The sequence below is a fragment of the Lichenostomus cassidix genome, chromosome 22 (assembly GCF_008360975.1).
Source record: "Lichenostomus cassidix isolate B80296 chromosome 22, HeHo_3.0, whole genome shotgun sequence".
Classification (NCBI taxonomy): Eukaryota; Metazoa; Chordata; class Aves; order Passeriformes; family Meliphagidae; genus Lichenostomus; species Lichenostomus cassidix.
Genome location: NC_139502.1, coordinates 47,280 through 63,295, shown reverse-complemented (window position 1 = coordinate 63,295; position 16,016 = coordinate 47,280). Strand labels below are relative to the sequence as shown.

The window sequence follows — 16,016 nt, the reverse complement described above, 5'->3', positions numbered from 1 at the left end:
CACAGAAATTTAACACATGCAGGACACATACATTAGCTAAGAACCTATACTACCTGACAGTCATCTTAGCTGAAAACAGCGTTGCTCTCCAACCAGCTGCCATCTCTAAGGCTGTAAATTTTAAAACTCTATGGAAATTGAAGTATTCAAAAGGTATGTGGATGTGACTTGGGAATACAGGTAGTGGTGAACACAGTGATGGCTGGGTTAATGGCTGGACTTGATGATTTTAGAGGTCTTTTCCAACCTAAATGATTCCATGATTCTGTGAAATAACTGATTATTCAACACTTCTCAGAAAGACTGCCCTAGACAGACTATTTTTAGGTACAGTCTTTTCATCTACAGAGGATAGAAACAGACAGCTTTTTCCCAAGAAGACAAACTATACATCTTTGCACAATTCTGATATATTTTGCAAGTGAAATGATGAAACAATGGCCAAAAAATTGCAAATCCATCATGAAATAACAATTAAAAGAGACAATACAGTAGTAGCAGACAGCTAGCTTTCCTTTTTCTCCTCTGAATTCCACTGAGTGTTCTTCTATGCAAAGGTATTGTAGTGACTGAAAAAAATTAGCTCACTCTATGCTTTTAGAAGCATTATATTTTGTAAAGTTGTTTTCCAGAACATCTTTTGGTGCTGTTGCTTAGAATCAAGTGGTGGTTCAACTGTTTTTTTAAGCTGATCTGATGTCCGAAACGTAAGTTCTTGTGACATGCTCCTTCCCTGTTTTACACCCTGAAGAGTCAATAGCGCTACATCACAACCAGCACTGCACAGCAATCTTAATTCAAGGAAATTGCTTCGTCTGAACAGCTACACAAAGAATTCCTGCCCACCCAAATCCAATTTCCTGACAACTAGCTAGTTGCCCCACAACAACCATGACAAGCCTGCAGCAACACAATCTGTCACATTACAACAGAGTTCTCCACAAATGCAGAAACATGTGGAATGGAAGCAGAAAGGGGCCAAATATTTTCTGGCACCAGTGTCAGATTGAATACATGTCAAACAACCTCATATGCTTTATTGTGATTACCTAATTTCTTTAAACAACAGAAAGGGTTCTTCGGAAATGCAGAGCAAGGCAATTAAGCTGGAAGAAGGAACCATCCAGCAAAAGAGATGACACAAACAGCAAAATTCATCTATGACCATAAGGAATAGTTCAGAAATAAATAGTAAATTATTACAAAGAGTCAAAAATCTTGGCCAAAAGAAGCACTGAGGTTATTTGTAGTCTTTCACAGCCCTTTTCAGAAAATCTGTATTAAAGAATAACAAACAGCTCTTATTTGTAGAAGAAAATGTCTCACAAAACAGACCAGAGACTTCAGAAATGCCCACTGTCCTACAGAATCTCAGATCTTACTCTTCCTTATAGAGACTTACGTTGTATTTTGATTCTTTAACCTGTTTTTGGGACGTCCTATTGGGTTAGCATAGCGTCTTTTTATCTGTGCTGCCTTCTTCTGTAAAAGTTTCCTTCCTTTCTTCCGTGGTCGACATATTTGACATATCCACATACCTATAAGACACAAGTCCCCATCACCAGATACAAGAGACATTTATATAGGACAAAAGGAAGAAATCCAGTCCACGGGCCTTCTGAGATTAAGCGCAGGAACAGTACCAAAGGCACTGATTATCACATATACATTTAAGAAAAATTATGTATATGCTTAAACGATCTAAACTCAAATCCTGTTAATATTCCCCATCTCCCACATAGTTCCAAACACAAAGGAAGTCTCCTTAATTGGCAGCACATAATCAGAAAATCATAATTTAATGGTTACTTATCCCATTATCTGCTCACAACTATACTACTTCCAACTATCTTATACAGGAAAACTTGCTTCTAATTACCAAGGAAGAATCTTCCATAGATAATCTGCTTTCTGATTGGAAAGAGAAGTACGTTTGTCTGGAAGACTCTACTGTTCAAATGGATATTACTTCAAAACATAGAAGTCGTTTCTTTCTTTTGTACAAGACTATTCATGACAATGAAACCTGATCATCCTTATCTGTAGGGATCACTTCTGTTCCTTCAAACCTCAAGAATTTTTTTTCAAAATCCTTCACAGAGAATAATGGGAAACAGGAAACAGGAGACAGTGGAAAACCTGGATGTGAAGTTCTGACCCTTCTTTTGTTTCTAATACCTGAAAGGTAATTCCATACAAAAATTAGCAAAATGTAGCTAAAGGAGGAACAAATAAGCGGAAGCACTGCCTACCCACTGATCTCTTCCAACACCATATTAAATAATCCTTTTCATCACAAAGTCCTCACCTTTTGGCATCCTGGTAAGAGGAGGATCACAGCATTCCATGTGAAAGCCACGGTCACAGGAGTCACAAAATAGCATGTTATCCTGTTAAAGAAAGACAAAGTTAATCTCTCTTTTTATGTGCCTCAGCATCAAGTCCTCCATTAATTCATCACTATTTTCAGAGAACAGGCACATAGTTTTCAACTATGGACAATTCAAGGTATTTCGCAGGTCTCAGAAAGACTACCAGACCGAAATAAAAGCTACAGATATTTGCCTCTAAAATAATTTAATTTTGTAGCTTAACGTAACAGCCACAAAACTGATATCCTCTTCATTCAGTCCATACTCCACTATACTCACAGCATTCTTTCCTTGATCTCTACAGGAACTACATGTTTTGCATTCAATACACTGCCATCGCAAGGCTTTCACTCGAACTGTCAGCTCTGGAGAGAACTTCAAACAGGACGGATGACCTAGAGAAAAAGGAGAAAATTATACTGGTAAAATCATTACACTTCTGTTAATGTTCACCGATAGCTCAGAGAGAGACTAATTTTTCAATTATGTATTCCCATGCAGAACTTTGGTTATCTAGATACTCCTATTTTTAGGTGCTTCTATTCCCATCTACTTAGAACACAAACCAATGCCCTAGACAGCAAAGGCAGGCCCACCTACAAAAGAACATAAAGATAATTTTTCATAACTGAATTGAGAAACATGGTGAAACTGGTCTTCATTGCCACATTTAAAAAAAAAAATAAAACTTCCAGGAGCCAAACGAATTATTTGTGCTAGGTTAACTGAGCTGTCTCCCCTCTGGGAGTATAAGACTCAGCTGAACTAACTGTATTGTACGCCACAGAAGCATATTTCTCACACGTATGGGTCAGTGTACCCTAGACTTCTCTGTCTTAAGTGGCAAGATTCTTAGTACATGCATACTCCCCCTCTGCACAGGGCAGCAGCAAGCAGTATAGGAGCTCTTCTGTCTCAAGGGAAGGGATTAACAACAGCAGCCCTGTAAATGGTCACCTACCACTGTTGCCACAGTCAGCACAAGAGATGAGCTCTTCAGGTTTCTTCTCCCGATTTTGCTCTTTTGTACCAAGGCAGAAACTGCAAATTGGAATTGGTTCAGCAACCGGCTGTGAGGACAACAGACAATACGAGCTCTGAGTATCTCAAGGGAACAAATTGTAATATACAAAATGACACAGACATTTATATATTACGTAAACATGATGTAATACACATCATGTCTCACAGATATTACTTGGTTCTCACATTCAGTACAGCACTAACTGAATAGAAGTTATTACTCCAAAGTACAAAAACCATACAACTATTAACACTGTTATAAAAAACAAAAATAAAATTCTCCTGCAAAAAATGGTGTGAGTATGCTATTTAGCAATCACAAGCAGATAAAAAGGTGTGCCCTCTCTGAAACAAAGTTATGAGAGGGTTAAACACTGTGTAGGGAAAAAGGAAGTATTTGAGACCCAGCACTAGCCAAGTAAGAAACAGATATGAATTAGCCAGCAATATATTTGGCCTAGAATAAGCAGAACATTTTTAAATTTAAGGGCTGACATTCTACAACAGTCTCGTCAAAAAAGTTGCAAGTGCAGTACAATAACTGGTTGTTTTAAAGTGGCACTTGATACTCTAATAAGAGAGAAAGGATGGCCTAATTTAACATTAAGTGCTGGATTACATTACCTAGCAAAATCTTTCTAACCCAATTCTGCACTTAAAGCCTGTGATTTATAGTTTCCAGAGCAAAGATGTACACAAAATTTAATTTAAAAATACAATAAAAATGTGCCAAAATCACATTTAAAACATTGGAAATTGGAATAATATTAGATTATGGCAAGTTTTGAGAAACATTCTTCGTATAGCTGTATCAAGTTACAGTTAGTGATTTCATACATACCTTTCAAAGTCTATTCTGCAGATACATACGCATATACTGTTAACTATTGTACGGAAACATCTGCCAGAAGAACTTCAAGCACCTTTACTCTGCCCTAAGCCAAAGCTGTATCCAGAATAGTTTCTTGCAAGAATCAGCTTTGTTTATATTACTGTAATATAGAAACTGAAAGTTTGAAAGCTCTACATTTCCCTCAGTGTACAGACATAGTACACACAGTACACTTTCAGACTGAAGCGTGGTCCTTAAAACACCCACAAGACAGAAACAATCTGAACACCTTAGAAAATTTGCTGTTTCAAAATTAAGCCACAGAATAGGAATGGAAGCCTGACATTCCTCCTTTAGAACACAAGTATTTATATTAGCCTTTGGGTAAATCCAAGATGATGCTGAAGCATAAACTAATATGAAATCACCTGCCCATCAAACTACTTCAGTTTGGAGTATGTTCACAGGGTAAGTTAACTGAAGGACTGCAGTTTCTGCTCCTTTTAAGAAACAGAGAAAACAAGACAACTGTATACAGTTATGCCAAGCATACAAATCATTAATATCCAAGTGGGAGGCGGAAGTTAGCATCTTCGCTGCCCACAGGCAGTATCTTTCCAGCCATAGTCACCACAGCAATATCAGCTGAAATCAGCCATGCAGGCTGATCTTTTAACAGATAGAAGGGATTGACGGTACACAAATTGTTCTCGTTTTGTTCATGACTTTAGGTGCTAGATAGCTAGCTGCTTCCAGTCAGTATGAAATTTACTGGGGGAAAAAAACCCCTGTGTATGATGGCTCAGTCAGTGCTTTAATTTCTTTGGAATCAAGATTTCAGGAATTATTTTACCTTCTGCCTTTTGAAAGGAAAGCTGGAACACTCATGCAGCTTTCCAGGGAAGAAATAAAATTGTTTCACATATCCTCTGCAGGAAGTTCATGTGCAATTTACTTCATCAAAGAGAGTTTTATAGACAGTCAACAGCCTAAGATAGTCCTTCTTATCTGTTCTAGCCAGTATTTGTGATACCTTGTTCATCTCCACAGTCCTTCAAATATGGATGTCCACATGAAAACACTGTCTAGGTTTGGAAGAATGAGATCAAAGACCACCCTTCACAGCTTCAGTGTTTCCTGTATTTACCATTCCTGGCAAGCTGCAAGCAGACACCTTACAACATTTTAAAAAAATCAAAACATCTACAGTTTGGGGGAAGATTCTACTAGAATTCAAAATGTTTTAGAATAACTAATTGAATTGGAACAATTTTGAATGTGGAGATCAGGCTACTCCTCTAAAGCTTCTATGTGAGACTGTTACACTAAATCTGAAGAGATTTCACTGCTGCTGTGTTTGTTCAGCAAAGAACATCCTGGCAAGAGAAAAATCCAAGCACACAATGAAAGGTTCGAGAAAACAAGACTGGAAGCAGGCAGCTCAGTTTCATACTGCAAATTTTTGGCAAACATTCAACTCCTTCTGCTGTTTTGCTCGCAAGCACATCTATCTGTGTGATGTCACCAGATTCAGTGAGGGAGAGAGCCAGAACAAATTGGACTGACAACATCTTACAGCCTGCCAGCCTCTCAGCACGTTGTTACTATGCAAAGGGTATCTAGAAACCAAATGTGTCTTAAAGATTCACAGACTGTATGCCCTCCTAAAGGCGACTACAGAGAAGTCCAGTCTCATATTTCTAACAGCACTTGTGCAGGCATTTAGTTGTGTGCCAAGGTCCATGATTTGTTCTATTCAACTTTCTGAAATGAGCTAACAGAGACATTGATAATTAAAAGTTTAAGTAATTAGCAGGTCTTCACAGAAACGTATTTGGAAGAGTCCATATTTTCAAACCAGAATTCATTGCTCATGTATAGGTGTACAGACTGGTTAACCAACCTTCAAAAGTACCTCAAAACAAGCAAATAAATTACAAATGGGATTCTGTTTCCTACTCAGGGGTCATTCTTCTTGGACATCCTTCTCCCTCCTTTCTTTTCCATCTCACTGCAAGTCCAGATGTACCACAATAGCAATAACAATGGGGATGCTGCCAGATTCTTGGAAATGAAACAAGCAGTAAGTTACAACTTCTCATACAATGCCAGAACCAGTATTAGCAGCTGCTCCAAGGAAAGGTGTTCATATAGTCAGAAAAAAAATGGTGCGGACAGAAAAATTAAGTCAGATTTACACACCAAATACAGAAAAAAACCTAAATACGTGGAATAGAGGCCAACATGACTTATCACAACTCACTAGGACAAATGTAGTTTGAAATCCTTGAACAAGCAAACACCTACCTACTACAGAGGCTGAAGGACTCAGCAGTCTGTCACACATAGTGTTTGCTCACCAGGTTTTGTTGACTGCATATTTGTAATATTTTAAGAACATGGAACATATTTTTCAACTAAAATGACAGTAATTCATTTAATAACTATTGCTTTTTAACTGTTTTTTCTGCCACTACTATGACTTAAGATAAAATTGCTGGGAAACTAGGAGAAAAGCAGGGACAGAATTACCCATCCTCATTCGCTCTGCTGCTTCTTCCCCTCCTACGTAACAATGCTAACACTGGAATCAAGCTGTTGTTTATTTATGAACTTTCACTGTCATCCACTCTCCTCCCTGTCTGACTAGACTTTAAAGCTCTGTAGTAAATAAAGTTCCTTTATTAACTAAACTTCAGAGATGTGTCACTCTGTATGTGTCAATACTCTACCATCAGAAAGGACTGACAACAGCAATCCAGCCAATATACTGGACTAGTATCCTCCTTTTTAACAAGCTGTCCTACACTCCTGTATTGCTGAACTTGAGTCAGAGAACACTGACCTCCTCCTCAGTAATACCCACTGACACAGGTACTCATCACAACATCTGATGTCTTCCCATAGTAACAAGCTTTGCCTCTAAGTTATCATGACTCCATATACTGCCAGACCCCTCTGGTACCATTCAGCACCATTCCACACTAAATGCATCAGCTCATAGCATCCATTCACAGCTGTCCATGGCAATAACATTCAGGATCTGCTTACATTTGCTCACTTACTAAGAGCTACTTCACCTGCTCACTAATCAAGGGAATAAAGTTCGAAGTAATTCTTTAGCACTTGGGTTTCCAGAGTTACACAGTGTACACATGGAAGCCATCTGTTATCAACAACAAGGTTTTTTTAGACAGAACTACAGACTTCTCTTCCATAGAACCAGCTGGAATAGACTGAATCCTAATCCTTTTGGTTTTGGTTCAGATAGTGTTAATTCTTCTCCTAGTAGCTGGTATGCTGCTGTGTTTTGTGGGATGAGAATACTGTGGATAACACACTGATGTTTCAGTTGTTGCCGAGCAGGGCTTACACCAACCCAAGGACTTTTCAGCTTCTCACCCCACCCACAGTGAGGAGGCTGGCAGGCACAGGATGCTGGGATGGGACACAGCCGGAACAGCTGACCCAGCCTGTCCAAAGAGATATTCTAGACCATATGGTGTCAGGCTCAGTACATAAACTGGGGAGAAGGTGTCTGGAGGCTGCTGCTCGGGGACTGTCAGGCCATCAGTTGGCAGGTGGTGAGCAACTAATTTGCCTATCACTTGTTTTGTATATTTTAATTATTCTATCATAATTGTTATTATTTTCCCTTTCTTTTCTGTCTTAATTAACTGTCTTTATCTCAACTCCTATATTTTACTTTTTTTCTTCCAATTCTCTCCTCCACCCCACTGTGGGGGGAGTGAGAGAGAGACTGCATGGCATTTTGCTGTCTGATGACAGTAGTCCTTATTAACTGCAGCCATGTTGCAAAAGTCATGCATGCAAATGATAAATTTAATTTTTCTTTGATAGATATTTTACTACTATTTTTGTTGACACTGAATAGATAAACAGAATATGCAGGTAGCGAGATAATGTATTTTAGCATTCTGGAGTAGCAGCTTTAGCATTGACCAAAAACTACTGCATTAGTAAGGTAATAGAATTTGCCTTAAGTTTTATTCCAGTGCTACATTTGTACTTCCCACATATTCATTAGTTTTTGACTAAAGCTAGTATTCAAGCTGTGGCTGAGTTCCTTCTTCTAGTTTGACCACTGTACTACAAAATTTTTGAATCATGCTAAATTATTCCAAAGGAAGATATACCCTGCAGAAAGTATTGCCATTAATACACAGTCATAATTCTTCTATAACCTCAAAACCATTTGTTTTGTACTAAAAGACGTGATTAAAATTTTCAGCATGTAGCTAATATAGCATGACCTTTATTTATTACCTACATAGTATTATCTTGGGCTCACCATCTCATGAGTATTGCCTTGTTTCACACTAAGTACCAACTTTCTAAAATGAGATGCTTTTCAGTTACACTTTTGTACAGTGCCACCACAATATCATTTGAATTACCAGGCACTATAGCCCTTTAAATAAATGCCGCCGTATCTAATCTCCGGGAACTGTTCAAGAAGGCAACCCCCAGCTTTTTTTTCTCTGCAATGGCTTGTGGCAACCTCTGGCAGAGATGTATTGGGTCAGTGTGAATAATATTAACTTCCTGAATCATCTCTACAGCACTTGCCACACTCAGAACAGACAAACAAAAAACCGACCAAACAACACACCACCATGAAACCCCAAGCTAAAAACTTCAGTGGTGGTGAAAGATCCCAGAAAATTTCATCAAAATACTTGTACCTTTTTTGTTTGCACACTCATGTCAAGCCTTTCTATTCCCAAAGACACATCAATAGCCAGCATATGTTAAAACAGGAACATCGTTGATTCATTTTGGCTGAAGAAAAAAAATTCTGCCCCTATCCTATCTAAAGATTTGACATTCATTTAAGGATAAGTTATGGTTCCCAAAGTAGCAAAAAATAATTTTTTCTTCTGCCTGAGAAAATAGCATTTTAAAAAATAATAATTAGTAAGAAGTTGCAAGAAATAAAACTGTTCCTCTGAACCAATGCTAGAAAACAACAGTTTTTCATCAGGAAAAAGAACCTCGCAAATTTTAAAAAGTATAAATCCTGTTTCAGTTTGCAAGTGTAGCAATTACACAGAATGAAACAGAAGGGACCATCATATTTTAAAGAAACCTTTAATGCATATTTAAAGGGGTTTACTGCAAGAATTACTCTCTTACAGTGTGGCATTACTTATTTTTGACACTAGATTGCAGGCTATGCTCATTCCCTTCATTTGTGACTGATGGATGGTGGACTCGTGCAGAACACTTATGACCTCTTTGACTGACCTGATGTGGGAGGCCTGACACCTACACTTCCTTACTTCCACCTGTGATGAAGGCATAGTGCTTGCTTGATACTACCCAAGAGGCAGAAACTAAACATCTTTTCTTTCATCACAAGTTTAGGTACTGCAACAATTTGTACCTTTGCTCCCTCCTTCGTTTCCCTAATAGTGGTAGATACTGTGGACCTTACCAGCCTGTCACCTATCACAGAAACAACTCCAAAGTCAAGTCCAGCATTTTGTCCACAACCGAAGTAATACAAAAATAATTCAACTCACATTTTAGCTCCTAAAGTAACTGGAGAGAAAGGAAAGGCCACTTCCCTAAAGCCTGTGCATGCATGGTGCTTAAAACTGAAATTAAAGACAACTCTCCTTTTGTCAGCCATTGTCACTATCAGATAAGCAAATTTCAGCAGTGAGCTCTGCCCACCAGCAAGATTTTTTTTTCTGTTTGCTTGTTTTCATCCAAGTAGTGTTTTTAGGCCAGGGATTTGAAAACCATAATGTCAGCAGCATGTCATTACTACCCAGTAAACAGTGACAACTTGCCAGGATTTTTGCCCTCGAACACTAGAATGAAGTAGTCACAGAATACTGAGATTAAAAATAAGATCTGAAAAAAAAAAGACCAAGTGATATTTACTAAACAAAGCTTCTGTGGTGCTGTGTTATGCTTATTTTGGTTAAAAATCTTGAGCCTCAGCTTTATAGACCTCCTTCAAGGTACTCAATTTCACAACACACAGGAAAATATCCAGAATTGAATGTTCCCTTCCAGGCATCTAATAAAGTGGCAGTATTGTCCGACAGACAAGTAAGTAAATGCACCTGAATGGATACTACGTTTAAATAAATAAAAAAATATTATTCCTTTAAGATTCATAGATTTGGATCATATGATAAATGGAAAGTTCTTAAATGGATGTTAAATATCAAACAGTGCAAGGACAGAAGATTAACAGCAGAAAACAAGAGACAGATCATAAGGATTTCTCAGATTTGGGAGGTTGATCTTTGTTCATGTTACTGCCAATGCTCTTCTAAGAATCAAGGGAAACATTGTCATAACACTCCCAAAGAATCTGTACCAACTATATTCCATTAAAGAAAAAAAAAAGAAGAAAAAAATCCCTCAAGACTCTCAAGCACCCAGTAAGTCAAGAAAAATCACTACAGCACAGTATGTCTTGTGCACCTGCATTAACTGGTTGAGATTCAGCAGAAAGCAGCAGAGTGAAGGTCATCACAGTGTCTGCATGGAAAAAACAAACAAACAAACAAACAAACAAGAACAAACCAAAAAATAAACTGTCTTAAAAATCCTGGAGAATAGGGACTTATCTTTAAGCTACCTCCAACTTGCCAGTCAATTAATGCTGGCAGAACATATGCATTTTAACATTGTATCTTCAAAATTACTTAAGAAACTAGTATGAAATTTGGCCTGGGTTACGCAGCACAGAGACAGTACGTGAAGAGCAGAAATCTAGGTTTAAACACAGACACACACGCACAAAACCAGAAGAATTTATTGAAGAAATACCTTGCAAAATTTGTATTTTTTCCAGGGGGACAAAAAACAAATCCCAGACAAAATTCAGTATTTATAGCAGCCCATACTACCACTCTGATTTACAGCATTTCAAGAGAAGTGCAGGGGACAACAATTCATCTCAAAGAATACCAAGCTGCTCTTGAGTTTTAGCACATTACAAGAAGGCTGAGTAGGCTGTAAAACATATTGTGTTAATAATACACATAGCTAATATTATCCACGGTTACCAGCACTCTCAATACAGCCACCTCATGTGCCAAGTTTGTTTCTATCTATTTTTCATAACATTTTACAGCTATACTGACTTCACTATAGATAAAGTTGGACATTTACATAGGAAACATTTGTAGACAGAAGCCTTGAAAAAAGGATAGAGGAAACTGCTGGAATTTTCATCACAGTAATACTTACTTCCTACATTACGGCAGTCCACAGCACAACATGCTAACTAGTTAAGTATTGTGTCCACACTAAAAGCTCCCACAGTTAGAACTATAGAGAAACTTTACTGGTGATGAAGCAACTGTGCAGATTTTATTTTCTTTAGGACAAAGACTCCTACAGCAGTTTTAAGTCTTCAAATCACAATCATTAAAGCATCTCTCACCATAGAGTGTAGCTGACTTCAAAAACCATGAGCAGGACACTTCCGCAGAACTCATCCCTGAACACGATATTTGTAACAACAAAAAATTTCCCACTCTGCTGAAAAATGTAACTCTTGCGGATAGAAAAAAAAAATTCATGCTCTAGATGTCCTAGAAAACCAGTAGCACAAATATAGGAATCACTGGCAAATTGATCTTCAATAAAAAAAGACAAGCTTCTGTTTCACTCTGCATTCACAGTAACAGAATAAAAAGATACTGACTGGGTATGAATTTCACTCCAACAACTTCATCTTGAGATTGGAGTGGAGGATCAACGACCTTAGGCATGCAGAAGTATGGCAGAAAAGAGGGGGAAACCACAAAAAGTCAGAGAAAGCAACAGAAAAATACTTTGTTTTTTTCTAATGAACTTACATTTAAAATGGGAGGTGGGGGGGATGCAGAGGGCACAGAAGCCCCTGAGTGCTAATTCCAGCACTTCCTTGCTCCCTAAATCACTGAATGGTTTGGCTATGTAGGGACCTTAAAAAACATCCAGTAACAACCCCTCTGCCATGGATGGGGACACTTTCCACTAGACCAGGTTCCTTCCTATTTCACTACAAAGTGGTTCTGGGACAAAAAATTCTTTGCTCATTATGAAGAAAACCTCTAAGGCATCATTAGGTGGCAATTGCTAATCAGACCTTCATTATGTTACCTGAGTTGAAATAGGAAGAAGAAATGGCAGTCAAATACAAATGTGAAAGTAAGAGATCATCTCAAGCTTGCTTTGCAAATCCATCTCACCTTAAAGAGAGAAGGCTGACTTCCTATGTTTTGCTAACACAACTACAGTAAGCCTGTTACCATACATTCAGTTACACTGTACAGAAGTACTGTAAATTCCCCACAGCAGCTGATTTTACAATTTTCTGGTCCAAAGTACAAATTACAATCCATTACACATCTTCTCTTGCTTAGAAATTTGGAAAAAGTGGGACCCTAAATACACATTAATAACTTCTAACATACCAGATGCAAGATCATTGGCCTCAAATTGCAACTCTGTATTGACACATTTCATTGATCCCAAGAAAATGACCACCAAAAAACTTGGTCTTACCTTATCCTTTTCATGGGGAAGGAGACACACTGGAGGGAGGCAGGAAAGAGACTCAAAACTCTCCTTCCCATCAGCATTAGTGGTTGCTTTAGTGTTGAGTTGGTACAGAGGTCCATCCTTAAGGAGCCTACCATGGCCAACAGCACGCTTGACAGCTAATCGTAATTGCTGGTGAAAAACGGAGGCAGCACTACCTCCAAATAATGCAGACACATCTTTCTGACCTTTCAGAAAACGCTCGATGTTCTTCAAGGATGAGCCACTAGACTCAGCCAAGCCCTCAATTGCTCGTTTAATAAGTTTATTCCAGTCCACATTTGGTTTACCATCCAACTTGCCATGGTTCCGAGGCTTCGGAAGTGCTATTCTCCCAGGATTATCAGGATCCTTGTAGGAGTTGAGACCCTTGTTGGAGACTTTTAAAATAGTTCCATCTTTAACACTCAACTCTAACTGTTCCAGAACAGTTTTGCGGTCCAAACCATGCGAAGACGACACTGCATTGCATATCCTCTCCTCTGAAGGACGCTGTTTTTGCTTCTTTACCTTTTTGATTGCCTCCAAAATCCACTCTGTGTACAGCGGGTTGGCGAGTTTTACCATGGTGAAGAATTCTGTATATCCATAGAGTCGTTATCCTTTATCCTGATGCTGAACAAGTTTCAAACGATGAGAAAACAGATCCTCGAATGATGGGAACCAGCTAACCATAGCATACGCGTTTTCTGTTCTGAATTAATCCTCCTTTCTCAAACGTTATTCGTTTTCACACTGAAGAGAAGAAAACAAAACAACTAGAAACTTCTTCACTCTTCCCAATAAATGCTACGACAGCTTCACAGAAAAATTTTCCACAAAGGCATAAAGATTTCAGCATTATCTCACCTGAGCTTCTGGTCTCACAATCAAAAGAACTGTAATGTTAGGCCTGGAAGAAAACAAGAGAGACATTTTCAAAAAACAGTTATGAAAAAAAGAAAAAAAGTAGCAAACAATGTTAATTCATTAAACACATAGCAGAATTCTAAGCCACTACAGTTTGGAAATCCTGAAGCAATACTCCAGGTTTTACCTTCAATACTAATAAAAGCATACTTTAGCACTAAAACTACTCCATACAACCTAGACAAAAGTGACCTTTTCATTTTGATCCATTAGTCAGTATAAATTCTATACCAAGTTTTGTATCGCTGCTGAGCACAACATAATATTTGGTGGGAAAAAGAAAACCACAACAACTATCTTTAAAAAGCAGCAGCTCTTTAAATTTTTGCACATGGAAGACACTGCCTGAAACTTCAACAGAAAACAGGAATAACTGAGACTCTCAATCAAACAGCAAGAAACTTTCAGAGCCCTTTCAGGAGTGTAATCATAGGTCTGTTTCCCTTCTGTGAAGAAAAACTATGACAGTTGTTCCACAAAGGAAAAAAAGTGAAGAAACACAGCTGGAGATTTTGATTAAATGTTCTACTTTCAGAGGACATAGAAAAAAAAAGAATACAACCTGATTTTCAGTATCGATGATGCATACTGAAAACACTTGAGAACAAAGTAACAGGTGACCACAAACAACATAAAAGGAACGCTTCTGACACTGCTAATTCAAGATGCTGGTGAAAGGCTCTACTTTAGAGCCTTTAGTTAGTTATCTTTAAAAAAAGCTTTTTCTAAATGTGGTAACTGTCTGTTGTGCTGAAGTTCTACTTCAGGAGTACGCTAGTACATTAACCGAGAAGGATCTGTAAACGTTTTATCACAAGGAATAACGATTTTCTGCAAGGGAAGTTTTAGACAAGAGCTAAGTCGACAACACAGTTATCTTCTTCTGCTTTCTAGTAAGTACTGAAGAATTTATCAACACACAGAACACATTTGCATACAGACATCAGACTCAACAGCACAGCTCCATACGGCAGTTACTGGAAAGATGCTGAACGACTGCTTAAACTAGAAAGGATGCAGTGCTTGCCCAGAGTTGTTTTAGCCTGCGAACAACAGATGTAAAGGGAAATATGGTCCTCGACACTTGCTCTCCTCGCAAAGCGGAGATGCGCTCCCGCGGTGCGCCTGCCCCCCTGGATCCCCAGGCCGGGAGGATTCCGTCGTCCCCTGTCCCCAGCAGAGCTCCGTGCGCAGGGCGTTATGTAACCGTCCGGCCAGGCCCAGGCGACACCGGGACGGTCCCAGCGCTGGTGGGTCGCTCGCTCGCTCTCGGCATGACAAGCGACCCCTGCACCTGCTACCGCTCGTCCCCATCCCCACCGCGGGCGGGTCCCGCACACGGCGCCCCGAAGAGCGCACTGCCTCAGCACAGACACTCGAACCGGCAAGATCGGGAAAAGCGGGACGCGGGACGCAGGTCGCAGACGCGGCAGCCACCGGGGCCCCACGTAGCTCTCTGTCCTCCCCGACACGGGCAGTGCAGCCCAGCCGGCTCCTCGCACTGGTACGGCTGGGCCCGCGCCCGCCTCAGCCGTGCTCTCTCGCGCCAGACACTGAATGGAGCTTAGCTCGCGGACCCCCGGCCACTCCGCCCGGCTCACCCGCGCCGTGCCGCAGCCACCGCTTCCCCCGGGCGTGGGCCTGGCGAGCGCCGCGGGAGCGGACGGCGGGGCCGGGCCTGGCGCAGAGCGGCGGCGGGGCCGGAACAGGCCGCGAGCCTGGAGCGCCCAACGGGCCTTCCCCTTCCCCAAGCTACGGAGCTCGCCAACCGCCTGTCCCCGACTTCCTCGGCAGCAGTCACCCGAGACGGCGCGGCTCCACCAATGGTACTTACCGAGGCCCGCGAGCGCTGGGACTCGAGAGGTGAAGGCCGGACGGCGGCGAAGCCCGAAACTGACACGGCGGCCATCTTGGGCCCGGCGCGCTGCGACCGGGGGGGGGGGGGTGCCGCGAGGTGGAACAGCCCGCGGGGGGAGGGGGGTGAAGAGGCGAGGGAACAGCGCGGGGGGGGCACAAGCGGCCGCCGAGGGGCGCTGTGGAGTCGCAGCTCCACCACCGCGGGCGGCAGAGGCGGGGCCACGCTTGGGGCCGCCCGAGTGGAGTGGATAGACGCCTTCCGCCCAGGAGCGAACGAGGGAAGTGACTGGGCTGGGCTGGGCGCCGGGATGCAGCGGCTCTCGGCGAGGGCTGACTGGAAGCGCACTTGGGGGATAGCGGCTGCAGACCTGGGCGTTTCGCTGTGGCTGTGCGGAATCCCCGCGGTCCGGGACCGCGGGCTGCGGCCGCCAGAGGCTTCAACCGCC

General features: G+C 40.9%; 1 protein-coding gene across 3 annotated transcripts in view; it reads right to left on the bottom strand.

Moving 5' to 3' along the window:
- Positions 1-16,016, bottom strand: part of KAT6A (lysine acetyltransferase 6A) — a 35,750-nt gene extending 19,734 nt beyond the window's left edge. Inside the window, exons 1-7 of one of the 3 annotated variants that reach the window (XM_085080718.1) lie at positions 15,548-16,016; positions 13,654-13,696; positions 12,769-13,539; positions 3,334-3,442; positions 2,652-2,767; positions 2,309-2,390; positions 1,403-1,538 (exon numbers count right to left, since the gene is read on the bottom strand). In XM_085080718.1, coding sequence (XP_084936844.1) covers positions 1,403-1,538; positions 2,309-2,390; positions 2,652-2,767; positions 3,334-3,442; positions 12,769-13,371 — 1,046 coding nt within the window. In that variant the 5' untranslated portion in view covers positions 13,372-13,539; positions 13,654-13,696; positions 15,548-16,016. Of the gene's footprint in view, positions 1-1,402; positions 1,539-2,308; positions 2,391-2,651; positions 2,768-3,333; positions 3,443-12,768; positions 13,540-13,653; positions 13,697-14,801; positions 14,818-15,314; positions 15,503-15,547 lie in introns of those variants that run through there. The other 2 variants (XM_085080720.1, XM_085080721.1) reach the window with 2 other exon arrangements.